The following is a 15044-nucleotide window of genomic DNA, read 5'->3' on the forward strand; positions in this document are numbered from 1 at the left end:
CCCCCTGCAGGGGAGATGGGGCACCCAGCACACCAGCAGGCCCTGTCCCACAGGCTCAAGAGGAGCCAGGGGTCCCAGGGGGCACGATGCTTGGAGTCAGCGGGGCTGTGCTGGGCCCCCTGGCTCCTCTTGAGCCTGTGGGACAGGGCCTGCTGGTGTGCTGGGTGCCCCATCTCCCCTGCAGGGGGCTTGAGGGAGTTTGGCTGCTGGCCAAAGCAAGGCTGGCGGTACCGCCTGACGGGCCCTAAACCCCCAGCAATTCCCTGACGCTGCTCCCATGCCCATCCTGCCTGACCCCCCTAAGAAGGGGCTTGGCGTGGGGGGAGGGGCCTGGGGCCAGGAGGACTGGCTTTGCCTCGCTGGGCGCCAGGAGTCGTCTCTGCCCTGCCCTATCTAACGGCCCCTCTCCTCGGCAGGCACGCAGGACATCGTCTTCGGGGAGGTGGACAGATGAGCTCCTGGGCCTGCGGGCGGCTGTCTGCGAGCCCCGGTGCATCGACCCCTCTGCATGGCGCCTGTCTGAGCGGGACGTTGTGCCGTGTGTGTGTGTGTGTGTGTGTGTGTGTGTGCGCATCTGGGCGCTCTCGCTGCTCTCTGTGCATGGGGCTGCGTGAATAAAGCTCCCTTTGCAGCCTGCTGCGGTTTGGTTCTTAAAGTGAAACTGTGAATGAGGAATCGCTTCCTTCCCCTACGGCTGGAGCTGCAGGCGGCTAGCTGGTGCAGCGGGGGGTGGGGAGGTTGGCTGCCTCGGGGTGTGTGTGTGTGTGGGGGGGCAGCCTCCTTTCACCCACGTCACCGCTCCAGTGGGGCTGTCCCCCTGGCATCCCTCCTCACCCCCTGCATCTTGCCCCCTGCTCTAGCCCTCAAGTTTCCTCTTAAATCTCTCAGCTCCTGCGCTTCCCACCTCCACTGTCTGAAGGGAGGGGGGGATGTGGAGTGTGTGTGGGGGCATCCCTGTCATAAAGCACTTTGCTCTGGGCTGGGTGAAGTGGGCTCTTCCCCCAGCAACTTCCTGTTACTGCGGAGGGGGAGCAGCCATTCCCCCTGCAGGCTGAGACTGCAGTGAGAGTCCTGGCTCTTCTGGGGATGTTCTCTTCCCCCCCCCCCCTTCTGAATCCCCCAGGGCAGCCTCTGGCCCCTTCCCCAGGGCCCTCCACTCCTGACTGAGGCAAGCTGCCCTGCAGTCCCAGCTGGAGTAAGGGGTGTTGGTGGGTCCTGAAGAAACGCTCATTCCCGCCCCCCCCCCCCCGCTCTTCCTCCAGCCCATCCCTGCCTGTAACATCTGGCACATTCGTGGTGGCCCAAGCAGCTCTTGCTTCCAGCTGGTGCAGAGCCCGGCTCCTTGCCAACAGTTCCACCCCAGCGCTGCTGCACTCTGATATCAAAGCCCTTGTCTGAGGAGGAGGAGGAGGTTGGTGAAGGTCTCAGCTGTCATAACACACTTTGAGTTAGTCCCCCCTGGCATCCTGGTTCAAACACGAACGCTGCACGGTCACTGTAGCCAGGGGCTGGTCACTGAGATCTCACTTGCAGGTGAGGGTGCATCACACCAGGGCTTGGATCTAGCAGGGTCCTGCAGGGCTCTGTTCTCAGCCTGACGCTATTCGGTATCTCGAGCAATAGGCAGTAGGAAAATAAAACAATGGGCACCTGCCCTGCAGTGGTGGAGCAGTAACCTGTGCCAGGTGCTGTACGTGGCACGGGCTGGATCCCTTGGTCAGGGGGTGGAACGATACATGTCCAAGGCCGTGCAGCTAGGAACACAGTGTGGGTCACACAGAGGCAAAGGGAAGCTGGGTTGGAATGGGGGACACTGGAAAGGATGTGGGGAACCAGCTGAAGATGAGCTACCAGGGTGCTGCGAGAGCTGCTGCACTCCTCCTGGGTAGAGACGGGAGTAGGGAGGTGGTATCTCCTCTGGAGACGGCAGTAGTCGCTACTTGCTGCATCCTGTGTCCAGGGCCGAACCCCACCCTGCCAACAGGCCGGTGCCAGCTTAGAAAGGGGCTCAGAAAAGAGCTGCAGGAATGATTTAGGGGCTGGGAAACCTGCTTGAGGGAGCGGGGAAGGACACTTGACTTTCCTGGGGTACGATCAGCACTTATGAGGTGACCTGATCAGTCTCTAAGGGCCTGACTGTCAGGTATTTCTTCTTGCCCAAGGAAGGCAAATGCAGATTAGAAATAAGGTCCAGCTTTTCATCAGTGAAGGTAACTAACGAGTGGCCTCAGGAGACACGGCGCATCCTCCCTCAGCTGGAGTCTTTAAATCCAGGCTGGGGGTCTCTGCGAGATCTGCTCTAGGCCAAGCACCAGTGGCTGGGGGCGGTTCTCAGGCCTGTGTTAACAGGAGCTCAGAGCAGAGGACCAGAATGGTCCCTGCTGGCTTTGAACTCTATGGAAACCCAACCCCGGCAGCTGCACCTGGGGGGCCAGCCAGCGGCACAGAGCACCCAGGGCTGATGTGCTCCCATGGGAGGCTGGGAGTGCACTCGCTCATGTGCCAGCCTTCGCAGCGTCTGTTCCACGGATCTGCTCGGCAGGGGATGAAGGCCTGGAACTGGGGCGCTGCTAGCTGCAGCATGGCCTGGGATCCACGGTTCGTGGGGGCTCAGATGGGGCTCTCTGAAGCCCAGGTGGCCAGCTGTGTGTGGGCAGAGGGACGGGCCATGTTGTGGCTCACTGCCAGCCGTCAGGTGCGGTCCTGGCTGGAGAGCTGGTGCCAGGCAGCTGATGAGTGCAAGGGGCAGGATTGTAGTGGGACGATAATGAAGACACCTGCACTCGGTGCACTGCAGCAAGACACGGGTGAGAAAGATGAGCCCTTTGTTACAGGTTCAACACCTTAGCCCGGGCCTAGTGAGAGAGCCACCCCCTACCACTCCCCCCAGGAGCTCCCAAAGCCATTCCTCTGTGGTATCTGGAAGGTAAAATCCTTGTCCCAGAGGCAGGGTCTGAGGGCTCCTGGCTGGCATGCCACTGCCTAGTGCTGGGGGCAGCAGAAGGACCTGAGCCTACAGGTCCCTGTCCTGGTGCCAGTGGGAACTGGCTGTGCTGATGGTGACTCATGGTCAGGGCCCTTCCTTCCCCTTCCCAGGCTGGGATCTCAGTGTTATGCCATGTGTCAGAGGTGGTAAAGCAGGCATGTGCAGGGGGAGGTGCTTGGAGGGGGGATACCAATGTTTCAGCTCCCCCCTGGGGGCTGCAATCCTCCTCTCAGCCTGAAGGGCGAGAGCCCAGCATGACGCCTGTCCCACTGTCCGGCTCAGGGATGGGCACAAACCAAACAGTGTGTATGTGGGCGGATAAATACAGCTGCCATGAATCCTGCTTTACGCCCCCTCCCCCATACCCTTTGATCAGCTCCTGACCCCCTCCGCGGGGCCATGCACCATAGAGATGCATTCGTGGCACGGCTGGGAGCAGCGGAGCCGTGGGGAGGGGGCAGGAGCCTCGGGGCCACTCCAGCACTGGGCTAGACTCAGGCTGGATTAAATATCCTGGGACACCAGTGTGGGGTGCCCAGGGCTCCCAACCAGCGAACGCTGGCTGCGCTGGTTGGAGCTGGCTCCTGTGAAACTCCTGGGGCTGGTCTCAGTCCCAATGTGGGTACCCAGCTCTTGGGGGCAGGGGGTGGGAGCCACGAAGTTCAGTTACTGCCCTGACGCTGCCGGTTATGCTCACGGCACGTTTTCAGTCCTGAGGGCTGGGGTCCCTTTTTAGAAGCCGAAATGCTGGTGCCTGTGGGTGGGGTGGATTCTGTCACCATTTCAGGGCCGTGCGGGCGAGCGCCCAGCGCCCCTAGAGGATCCGGAGCGCTGCAAACTCGTGCAAATGCCTCTGGCTGCAGATGGGCATTTCCTCCGAGCCCTGGAAACTGATGCCAAGATAAAGCCGCTCTAGGATGTCACATGCAGAGATAATATTGTGTTTGTCACAGCTCTGTCAGACCTGTGGTAACCAGCTGCTTCCCCAGCTCAGTGGGTGTGTCACCCAGGCCCTGTGCTGGGGGGCCACAAGGAGTGCCCGTAGCCTTCTTTCTCCAACCCCCCTGTTCTCACCAGCCGCTGCATTTCTGCCCCCACCAGGCTCCCCAGGGGGCGCAGACCCTTCAGGGTGGGGCACGATTTTAACAGATTTTTTTTAAAAGACTTGTTTTTTCCCTTGAAAGTTGGATTTGCTGCACAGCCCCCAGGGCCTGATCCTGCTTGTCCTGCAGCCCGTGTGAGCCAGGCACACTGGACGGGAATGCCTTTAGCCTCCTCCTAGGACCCCAGGGGAGGGTCCGCGTCCAGTCAGAACCCAACAGAGTTAAGGAGAGTCCAGCTAGCTGGAGCTAGGGCCCCCGTGCCCAGCCCAGAGTAGCCAGGCCCAGCTGCGGAGGAGAGGAGAGGGCACAGGCTGGCCAAGGGGCTTGGCAAAGGATGCTTGAGGCAGCCGCAGGGAGGGAGGCAGACAGTTCTGGCCCCAGCCTGGTTCTAATTAGCAGGGAATGGGCCCCTGCCAGGCAGGGCACCAGGGCAGGGGCAGGTCACTCTGGTCCTGAGGCCTAGAGGTTAGGAAGGACTCGGCCTGTGCGCCGAGTCTGGAGCCAGGGGGCGGCTGGTGAGGAGTTGGGGGCTGGGCCAGGCCCTGTGGGAAGGGCAGAGCCTCTCAGCAAGGTGCCGGACCGGATCTGTTGCAACTCCATGGCGTGAGGTGTGAACGACCCCAGCCGGGCTAGGTCAAACCCAGCCGTGGCATTCGGCTCTGGGCGCCGCCTCTCCAGGAACCTGGTTTGAAACCCAGCAGTCCCCAGGGCAGAGCGCAGTGCTTGGAGAGCGTTATCTAGGGGGACCACACGGGCGCTGGGATGGAGCCTGGCAAGAGCAGTGCCGGGGACAGATTCAAACCAGCCTGACGCACTAGCCCCCCATCTGAGCCCTAGCCAGCCCCAAAGGGCCCCTCAGTGGCTTGGGTCAATGGCATCACCCAGCCGTTGGATACACAGCTCCGCCAGTGCTTGAGCAATTACCAGTGGTCTCCCACCCTGCCCCTTCTGGGAAGGGACCTGGGCCCATGTGAACCCTGGCCAGTTCCCTAATGCAACCACAGCCTGGAGAAAAGGGAACTTTGCAGGGCTTGGCCGTGTGAAGAGTTAAGGAGCGAGTGGTGAGTGCAGGAAGGCGTTGCTCTGTGGTTGTGGGGCGTCTTGCTGAGTCAATCGCAGAACCCAGCTCACACCGGACAGTGCGTCTCCGCCGAGCAGCCGGATCGGAGCAGTCGCTGCTGCCTTTGCCATCCCAGCCCCAACGAGAGAGCGATCGGACTCATGCGGGGGCTCCTTGGCTTGACCCCGCCAACCAGGATGAAGATGTGGCTCGTGGCCGGCCTGCTGCTGCTCCTCAGGGCTGAAGGCGCAGGTAGGGGCGGGGAGCATCGTGGGTGGCCCCAGGGCTCTGGCCTTTCTCGCAGGGGTAGGCCTCGTGTGCAGGGCAAGCTGAGCGCAACCTCGGGGAGGGGCTCGGCAAGGCCGGGGATGAGGCCCCGAGTCTTTCAAAAGCCCAAGAGCCGGAGGAGGCGGCACTTGGCCGGGAACAGGCCTGAGCCCGTGATTGGGCCTCGCTGGGTCCTGCCCAACCCTGCGCCTGGGGAGCCTGTCGAGGGCTGGTTCTGAACGCGGGGCCCGGGGTGTGTGGGCTCTGCGGTGGGGGTGGGGGGCTGCTTTCCCCTCTGGCTCTGGAGGAGCCAGCGCTGGGCCGGGCGCCTCTAACGAGGCAGTGCTCGTTCTTCAGACCTGAAGGAGTTGGTGACTAAGACCCTTGGAGGCTTTTAGGGGCCTGGAAATGGGGCTGAGTGCAGGTTTGACTGGCAGGGCTGGCGTCTCAGGGGTCACGCAGCGCTGGGGGCGGCCGTGAGGCGAAGGGGCCTGCGCCAAACCGGCGCCTCCAGGGCCGTCCTGCCAGTGGCACAGGACAGCAACGTGCTGTGGCTTGAGCTTTTAGGGGCAGTTCTGGGGGCAGCTTCTTGCTTTGTTCTGCACCCTCCTCCTGCTGCGAGGCTGGACACCCTGTGCCGAAAGTGAAACCCCTCCGAGCAGCTCCCAGGGCAGGCTGGGGCCAGTGGCAAGTGGAAGCCAGTCACACCCAAACGAGCGACCCCCCTGCCCAGCAGCCCCTATGACACCCAGATGGTTTCACTTGGCTTGTTAATGGGAGCTCCACGCGCAGCTGTGGCCCTGGAGTGGGGCAAAGATCCAGTGTTGTGCCCCCGGCTGGGCACGGACCAGGCCCTGCTGACAGCTGCTGTCCTGAGTTACGTTCCAGGGGAAGCCGGGCTGGGGTGGGGCCAGTTCCCTTGGCCCTTGTTTGCATGTCGGCATTTGCAGGCCCCAGGCTCTCCACAGTCAGCCTCAGTAACAATCGCACAGGCCGGCTGCTCCCCGAGGCAGGGTGACCAGACAGCAAGTGTGAAAAATCGGGATGGGGGTGGGGGGTAATAGGAGCCTATATAAGAAAAAGCCCCAAATATTGGGAGTGTCCCTATAAAATCGGGACATCTGGTCACCCTACCCCGAGGGCTCCCGTCACTCGGTCACAGACGCGCCCGGAGCCAGTGTGGTTCCAGCTCTAGGACTGGGGGAATCACTTCCCAGCTCCCTGCCATCCTTGCTCAGCCCCACGCAGCTCGCCTTGACCCCCCTCTGCCCCACACGGCCCCTCTGCCAACCCCATCTCGGCACACGTGTGTGTCATAGACCCTCTCTCAATGGAGAAGCCTCCCCTTTTCTCTAGCATCTCCCCTTTGGGCTGAGACCCTCTCCCCAGCCCTGTTCCCTCAGCCTGGACCCTGCAGATCCTGGGGCACTCTCTGAAAAGTCAGGGTTTGCACAGAAATCCTCCCTCCCACATTTCCCCGCCTCCCTATCGCTGCCTGCAATGGGATCGTCGCCTGGCTGCCCCACCCCTGTGGGGCTGCTGGGACCCAGTGTGGGAAGTACTTTGGGATCTTCCCCTTCTTTTCCTGCCCATCCCAGATGCCCCCTCCTGAGCTCCCGCCCCCCAGCCCAGTCTGTCTGGAATATGGAAGCATTCTAGGGGTGCCATCCGAAGGCATCGCACCAGGTCCTGGAACACCCCCCTTCGCTGCCAGCCGATTGACTGAATCGCTCCACTGTCTCCCCCTGAGATCTGGGAAATGGGTGGATGGGCCCTGGCTGGGGAACGGGAGCAGGGTGCATGGGGGGAGGGAGTGATTAAATAAGAATGGGAAGCCAGCCTGGCCAGGGGATGGGTGTAACCCCTTGCCCATGATGTGTGTGTTCTGCCTCTGGCTTTTGAGGCTGGAAGGGTTGAGAAGGGATCCTCACTCGGGATCCAAACAAACCCAGGGACGGGATTCCAGACTCAGACTTGGGAGCTCGGCTGTATGGAAAGTAGATCCTGTCAAAGGAATGGGATATCTGTTTTTGATGAGATTACACGTTTGGTTGATAAAAGTAACAGTGTTGATGTAATCGTCCTAACTCTTCTGTGAGGTGTTTGGCGTGATACCGCATGACAGTTTGATTAAAAATCGGATAGGTCTCCACTTGTCATTGTAAATGCGGAATCGTCATCGAGCGGGTGTGTTTCTAGTGAGGTCCCGCAGGGATCAGTTCTTGGCCCTATGTTATTTAACTTTTCTATCAATGACCTGGAAGAAAACATAAAATCATCCTTCGTAAAGTTTGCAGATGACACTATAATTGGGGCAGTGGTAAATGAAGAGGACAGGTCACTGACACAGAGTGATCTGGATCGCTTGGTACTTGGGCACAAGCCAACAATATGTTTTAATACGGCTACATGTAAATGCACACAGCTAGGAACAAAGAGTGCAGCCGTACTTACAGGATGGGGGACTCGATCCTGGGAAGCAGGGACTGTGAGAAAGATTTGGGAGTCGTGGTGGATAATCAGCGGAACATGAGCTCCCAGTGCAATGTGGTGACCTAAAGCAATCCTGGGATGCATAAACAGGGGAATCTCAATTTGGAGCAGAGAGGTTATTTTACCTCTGTTTGGCACTGGTGCAACCGCTGCTGGGATCCTATGTCCAGTTCTGGTGTCCACAATTCAAGGAGGATGTTGATCAGTTGGAGCGGGGGCAGAGAAGAGCCACAGGAATGATTAAAGGATTAGAAAACCTGCCTTGTAGCAAGAGACACAAGGAGCTCAGTCTATTTAGCTTAACAAAGAGAAGGCTAAGGGTAAATATCTATACATATCTACCTGGGGAACAAATACTTAATAACGGGCTCTTCCGTCTAGCCGAGAAAGGTCGAACATGATCCAATGGCTGGAAGTTGAAGCTAGACCAATTTACACGGAAATAAGGTGTAAATTTTTAACAGTGAGAGTAATTAACCATTGGACTAGCTTACCAGGGTGCCAACGGATGCTCCATCACAGAGAATCTTGATCTAAGAATTGTCAAACAGCTCTGCTCTAGGAATTATCTGGGGACAGGTCTCTGGGCTGGGTTACCCAGGAGGTCAGACTAGGTGAGCACAATGGTCCTTCCTGGCCTTGGAATTTATGAATCCTTTCCCATCAATTCCTCATTGATTTAGTCCCAGCAGAGAAAGGTGCCCTGCGATAAATCCAACTCCACTGGAGCCACAGGCAAAGCTGCCCCTGGGATTTCAGCCCACGTGCTCACAAATGCCCTGGGCTGCCCCTCTCAGTCCATTTCAGATGCTAACTGTAGAGAGGGGGGTTGGGAGTGGAGGGAGACATTGTTAATTATTGCTAATTACAATGGGAGCCTCTGAGCCTGAACATACGGGGTAGTGGTGCACAGGAGAGGGATAATAATAGCAGTACAGGTCATTTCTCTTCTAGCCCAGTCCCCCTACTGGTGCCCAGCGCATTTCCCTGCCGGGCTCTCTCTTCCCTCCCCCCACTGGCTACATGGCCCAGCCGCCATCTCTGCCTCCCCGCTTGGGACTGGCCCTAAATGGGAACTGCAGTCCTTGCATTCACTCCCGCTCCAATGGCCTGCACTGAGCAGGGCCCATCAGCTGGCGCTGGCTAATCTTCCCTACAGCAAATGCCGCTCTCCCTGCCCGCGCCCAGTGGGGCTGCCAGCGCAGTGAGCGAGATGGCGGCTCAGCCCTCAGAGCTTGACTGGGGACTCTCAGGTCTCTCCCGTAGCCACCCGCGTGTTGCAGAGGAGCCGGTGAAACCAGAGTCAGCCCCAGGAGTCCAGAAAAGTCTCTGGGCCAGGAGCTTCCAGAAGCAGGAAATGAAGCGAGTCCAGGTGCTAGAACTGAAGCTGTTTGCTGCTGCCAGAGTCCGAGGGCCCATCTAACCAGCTCCCTGTCCCACACCCGTAGAGCGGGGCCGGGACGGAGACCCAGGTCCAGATCCCTCAGGCTACAGGGAGGATCGTGTACCAAGTGAGCTTGTTGTCTCAGGCCCCTGCTCCAGCCCACGCAGTGTAGCTCTATTTTCTCTCTCTTTGCTTTTGGGTTCCCAGCTAGAGCCCTTCACACCAGCCGTCCCCAGTGTGTGACCTGGGGGTCTGATCCTGTGGGGCACGCAGAGCCCTGCAGGATCGGGCGCTTTGTTCAGGCCTCTTTGAGATCCAGCGTTTCCAAAGTGTTGGGTTATGGCCAAGTCTGGTTCCTGCCACACATCAGCCCCTGCAGTTGCTGTGCCAGAGGGTGGCCGAGAGCCCTGGGTGCTCAGCTGCGGACCTCAGCAGGAGCCGGCAGCCACAGTTCCCGGGAGGAGGCTGGATTACGACTTGGGAGCCCTGGGTTTAATTCCCAGTTTGGCCACAGACTCCCTGCACTGCCTGGTCTCGCTGGGCCTCAGTTTCCCATCAGTAAAATGGGGATGGTTCCTTCCTTCCTAGGTGTGTTGTGAGGGAGGCTGAAAGACAGACTGAGCTCCTGGGGTCAGATTGAGGACAGGGTGTTTGTGGGATCTCCTAGGGTATCTGGGGAAGCTGTTTGCAGCAGCATTGAGGGGTCTGCCCGGGTGGGGCCTGGGGCCTCCCTACCTTTACGGATACACTGCCATGGCAAGGTACTGGGTGCTCCAGTGGGCTTCTCTGCAGTGCAGCTGCCCTCATGTGCCCACCGGTAGCTGCTTTATCAGTTTGGCTGGGATAACGGGATGAGCTCAGGCTTAACCACAGGGACCAGGTGGGCTGTGGGGCCCATCTCCCCACAACCCTGCCCAAGAGAGTGTGACGTGCACCGAGGAGCCCCCGACTGGGTGACAACACAGACCGGCCAGCCTGGCTGGTGTCTGATTTCAAGGGCCCCCATCATTCCAAACCAGGGGAAACTTGCAGACTGGGTTGGTTCAACCCCCAAATTCTGGGGCTGCCCCCATGGCAGAAGCTGCTGGGGCATGCACTGCTCTAGCTACGAGCAGCACAGTGAGTTCCCTGCACTCCCCCGGCCGCCCATGGCACACCCACTGCTGCGTCCTGTCCAGCATGACAAGCCCCAGCAGTGACGGAGTGGCAGGTATATGTGCTGGCTAAGGCCTGGCAAGGGGGGCGAATGAAAACAGCTTGGGGTTTAGAGGAGAGGTCTTGATAGCATCCACCCCAAGCCGGGGGGTCTCAGCCCTGTCCTCGCTGAGGAATGGGGGAGAAAAGGCCCTCAAGGGCCAAAAGGTGCCAGGCTCTAGTGGGTGGATCGTGGCCTGCAGAGCCAGGACGCCTGTGTTCCTAGCTCTGCCGCTATCTCAAGTCTCCTCCCTCCCTGCCAGTCAGACCCCTGCCCGTGCCAGGCAGCCCAGCGGCAGGAGGGAGGCGGCTCAGTCAGCCAGGGATGGCCAGGAAAAGCCTTTGCTAACGGGCGGAGTCTCACTGTTATGACTAGAGCTGTGAGGGCCACGCGCATCGTATCTGGCACCGAGCAGCACTGGGCTGACACGTTCCTCTGAGTGCTCCAGCAAAGCCCTTCGTGGCACAAGTTGCCCTTTCCTTGCCAGGGTCCTGCACTTACGTGTGGGGAGAGGGGAGCCAGGGTACCCTGATCACGCCACCTCGCCCGCTGCTGGCACAGCCCTCAGGCCGGGGGAGTACCGCCTCCAACCCCTTCTGGGCCGACTGGCAGGGATTACAGAGCTCTTACCAAAGATGGTCTTTAATACCCAAAGGAAGGCACTGGGTATCTTCCCCACCCTGTGCCCTTCTGCGGCATCTCCTGCCTGCAGGACTCTGAGCAGCTTTGACGCAATAATAAACTGAACCCTTGGGGAAGGGGCTTGGTGTTAGTAGCACTAATTTACAGATGGGGAAACTGAGGCACAAAGCAGGGCCAGAGCCAGAAATAGAATCTACGTCCACTGATGGCTCCTCCCACGTTCCAACCACTAGACCAGTGGTTCTCAACCAAGGGTCTGGGCTGCGAGCAGGTTTTGGGGGGGAGGGGGGGGCACCAAGCAGGGCCTGCATTAGACTCAGGGTAGAAAGCCAAAGACTCACCACATGGGGCTGAAGCCCACAGTTCTGAGCTCCACCACTCCGGGCTGAAGCTGAAGCCTGAGCAATATAGCTTCATGGGGGCCACCTGTGGCGTGGGGCCCCAGACAATTGCTCTGCTTGCTACCCCCCCACGCCGACCCTGGCTTTTAAATGCAGAAGACCAGTTACTATGGCCCAGGAAGGTGGGCCGTGGAGTTTTTATAGCAGGTTGTGGGCGGGGAGGGGGTAAAAAGAAAAAGGTTGATAACCCCTGCACTAGACCACATCCTGACACCCCCTTTCCTTACTGCTTTGGAAATGAGGTATTGTAGCAGGCACCTCTGTGCAGAGAGCGGTGGGGGAGCCCTCTCTGTACTTGGGATGAGGAAGACGCTGCTGCAGCCTGTCTCTGCCCCTGCTCTACCAGCAGAGTGCTGGAGCTGAGCTGCTGGGCTTTCCCTTGTGTGCGTTTCTGCCAAGCACCTGCGCTGTGTTTGGCTGATGTTCAGGCCAACTCCCTTTGTCGTACCCGTCCTGCTGTTGAGCTCCTGTGTTTCCTGGTGTCTGGATTATATCAGTGACAAACCTGACCTGACTGAGAGTCCAAAACCAGAGCGAGAGAGCCAGAGCGAGCGAGAGTGCAAGTGCGAGAGACCGAGAGTGAGCGAGAGAGCGAGACTGAGCGAGAATCCATGTGCGAGAGAGTGCATGTGCGAGAGAGCAAGAGTGAGCAAGAGTGCATGTGCAAGAGAGCGAGAGTGCATGTGCGAGTGAGCAAGAGAGTGAGACTGAGCGAGAGTCCATGTGCCAGAGAGTGCAAGAGTGCATGTGCGAGAGAGCAAGAGTGAGTGAGAGTGTGTGTGTGAGAGAGTGAGCATGCGTGTGCGAGAGAGCGAGAGGTCTGACAGCAAAGATAGAAATGCATAAGGCTTGTTTGGGTGGACTGGAGGGGTCACTGTCTGGGCAGTGCACAGGGGTTATGAAGTGATGATTTCATACACAAGCGCGCACACGCGTGTGCACACAGATATACACACATACCTGTGTGCATGCACACGTACCTGCATGCACACATACACACACATATTTGTGTGCATGAATGCACACATACCCATACACACACCTGCATGCACATACACCCCCCACACACATACACATGTACCTGTGTGCACACAGACCTGCATGCAAGCACACACCTGTGCATGCACAGACACATACCTGTGTGCATGCATATACACTCACACCTGTGTGCACACATGCACACTTATACACACACTGTTGATAATTTGTATAGTCAGTTGCTTGCCCACGCTTTGGCTTGTTACTAAATATGTTCAAGAGACCAAATAATAATGTCAGTCAGGTTTATTACTATGAGCCAATAAAATAATATAGCTCTGGAAGAAAGTTCACTCCGATCGCAACCTCTGGGAAGCCGCCTTGGGCAGTGTCGTTACATTCCCTGTACCCAGAAGGTGGCTCCCCAAGGTACACCCTATTGCCCTCTTGTTATGTCCTATCTCTTTACCAGTAGCAGACAGCGGTGGATTAAGATTTATTGGGGTCCTGGGCACAAAGAACATTTGTCTGCCCCACGCCCCATTAAAACACGAATGTATCAAAATGCATTAACACAAAGACTCCACTCAGTGTTTACACACTGCGTTAATAACGAAGCAAATCAGATCCTAGTTCATTATGCCTAAATTAACTGCTCAATTTTTCCACATAGAAAATGAATCTGGCTAGATATAATCCATACCAGAACACACAGGGGTTCCCTGCTAATCTGGCCACACTAGTGTTACAGGAATCAGTTGTTTTTAGACTTGCTAAGTCTGCTGCTGTGACAAGTGATCCTTGTCTGTTAATACCCGTTTTCCCAGCCTCCCAGGTAGCTACTAAGTCTGCTGTGAAAAAGTGACAATAACAAACATACAGATATTACTTTTCACAGCAGACTTACTCAGCCCCGGCAAGCCTGGGGACACATTAAGCTCTGGATGGGGAGGCTGGTAGGGAGGCAGTGGGAGCCAGAGGCGATGGTGGAATCAGGGCCGGGTCCAGGCACCAGCGAAGGAAGCAGGTGCCTGGGGCGGCCAATGGAAAGGGGCAGCACATCCGGGTCTTCAGCGGCAATTTGGCGGCGGGTCCCTCAGTCCCTCTCTTCCTCTTTGAGCTGCTGCCGAAGAGGAAGAGAGGGAGCGAAGGACCCGCCACCGAATTGCAGCAGAAGAATGAAGCGGCGTGATTGAGCTGCCGCCGAAGTGCTGCCGATCGGCTTTATCTCTCCCCCCCCCCCCCGCTTCGCTGCTTGGGGCGGCAAAAAAGTTGGAGCCGGCTCTGGGTGGAATGGATAGGGGGCCAGGAGAGGCAGCGGGGGCCAGTGGGGATGGGGGGGGTGATGAGGGTACGGAGGAGGTGGCAGCGGCAGGGCCGGTGGAAGGATGTTTCGCGCCCTAGGTGAAACTTCCACCTTGCGCCCCCCCATCCCCGAGCCCCCGTCCTGAGGAGCCCCCCCGCAGCAGCTCCCCCCCTCCGCCCTGAGGCGCCCCCTCTGCGGCAGCTCTCCCCCCCCTGCCCCAGCTCACCCCTGCCCCACCTCCTCCCCGAGCATGCCGTGGCTGCTTCACTTCTCCCGCCTCCCAGACTTGCGGTGCCTGAGCTGATTGGCGGTGACCAGGGTGGCCAAAGATCCGGCTGCCGCGGTCGCTGCTGAAGAAAATGGCGCCCCCCAAATCCTAGCGCCCTAGGCAACCGCCTAGGTCGCCTAAATGGTTGCACTGGCCCTGGGCAGCGGGGGCTAGGGGAGCCTGAGGCTAGCCCCCACTGCCAAATGGCCAGGGGTGGGAGCCCGAAAGCCCGAAGCCCCATGGGGCCAGAGGTGGCAACGTGGGCCAGGGGCGATGCGGGGGCTTGGTGAGCTCAGGGCCAGAGCCCGGGGCCCTGTGGCCGGGAGACAAAGCCTGCCACCACCTGGACAAAGACTTGGTACCAGAGTAGGCAGCAGAGGCTGGGGCACTGGCAGGGGAGAGTGGGGGGATGAGCCCAGGGCCAGAGCCCACAGCCAGATCCCAAAGCCCCGCGGTCAGATCCCGGGGCCTGAGCCCAAAGCCCGGTGGCTGGAGTCTGGGGCCCCCAAATTGGTGGAGGCCCCTGAGCACAGGCCCCATGAGACTGTGTGTTAATCTAGGGTTACCATATTTAGTGCCTCCGAAAGGAGGACACTTTAAAGGGGCCCCAACCCCGCTCCCAGCCCCGCCCCGCCCCCGCCCCAACCCCGCCCCCTCCCCAAAGTCTCCGCCCCCTCCCCTGCTTCCCGCGAACATTTGAGTCGCGGGAAGCCTGAAGCAGGTAAGGTGGGGGGGGAGGAGGCACGGCCCACCCCCGGCACCGCAGGTCCCCAGCCCGTCCCCCGAGCCCCCGGCCCGGCCCGGCACCGCCGGCCGAGCCCCCGACCCGGCACCCGAGTCCCCGACCCGGCCCCCCCGAGCACCGCCGGCACCCGGCACCCGAGCCGCCGGCCGAGCCCCCCGGCCCGGCCCGGCACCGGCCCCCCCCGAGCACCGCCGGCCGAGCCCCCGGCCCAGCACC

At 59.4% G+C, this 15044-nt stretch overlaps 2 protein-coding genes across 3 annotated transcripts in view; both read left to right on the forward strand.

Annotated features, from left to right (window-relative positions):
• The window catches only part of NDUFS2 (NADH:ubiquinone oxidoreductase core subunit S2), a gene marked incomplete in the record, with an annotated part of 23762 nt that extends 23126 nt beyond the window's left edge, over positions 1-636 (forward strand). Inside the window, 1 exon segment of the mRNA XM_034756629.1 lies at positions 417-636. Coding sequence (XP_034612520.1) covers positions 417-454 — 38 coding nt within the window.
• A 4209-nt stretch (positions 637-4845) lies between these two features.
• Positions 4846-15044, forward strand: part of FCER1G (Fc fragment of IgE receptor Ig) — a 27012-nt gene continuing 16813 nt past the window's right edge. Inside the window, exon 1 of one of the 2 annotated variants that reach the window (XM_034756856.1) lies at positions 4846-5401. In XM_034756856.1, the coding sequence (XP_034612747.1) occupies positions 5311-5401 (91 nt within the window). In that variant the 5' untranslated portion in view covers positions 4846-5310. The remainder of the gene's footprint in view (positions 5402-15044) is intronic. The other variant, XM_034756855.1, reaches the window with a different exon arrangement.

This window comes from Trachemys scripta, chromosome 24 (genome assembly GCF_013100865.1).
Source record: "Trachemys scripta elegans isolate TJP31775 chromosome 24, CAS_Tse_1.0, whole genome shotgun sequence".
Lineage (NCBI taxonomy): Eukaryota > Metazoa > Chordata > Testudines > Emydidae > Trachemys > Trachemys scripta.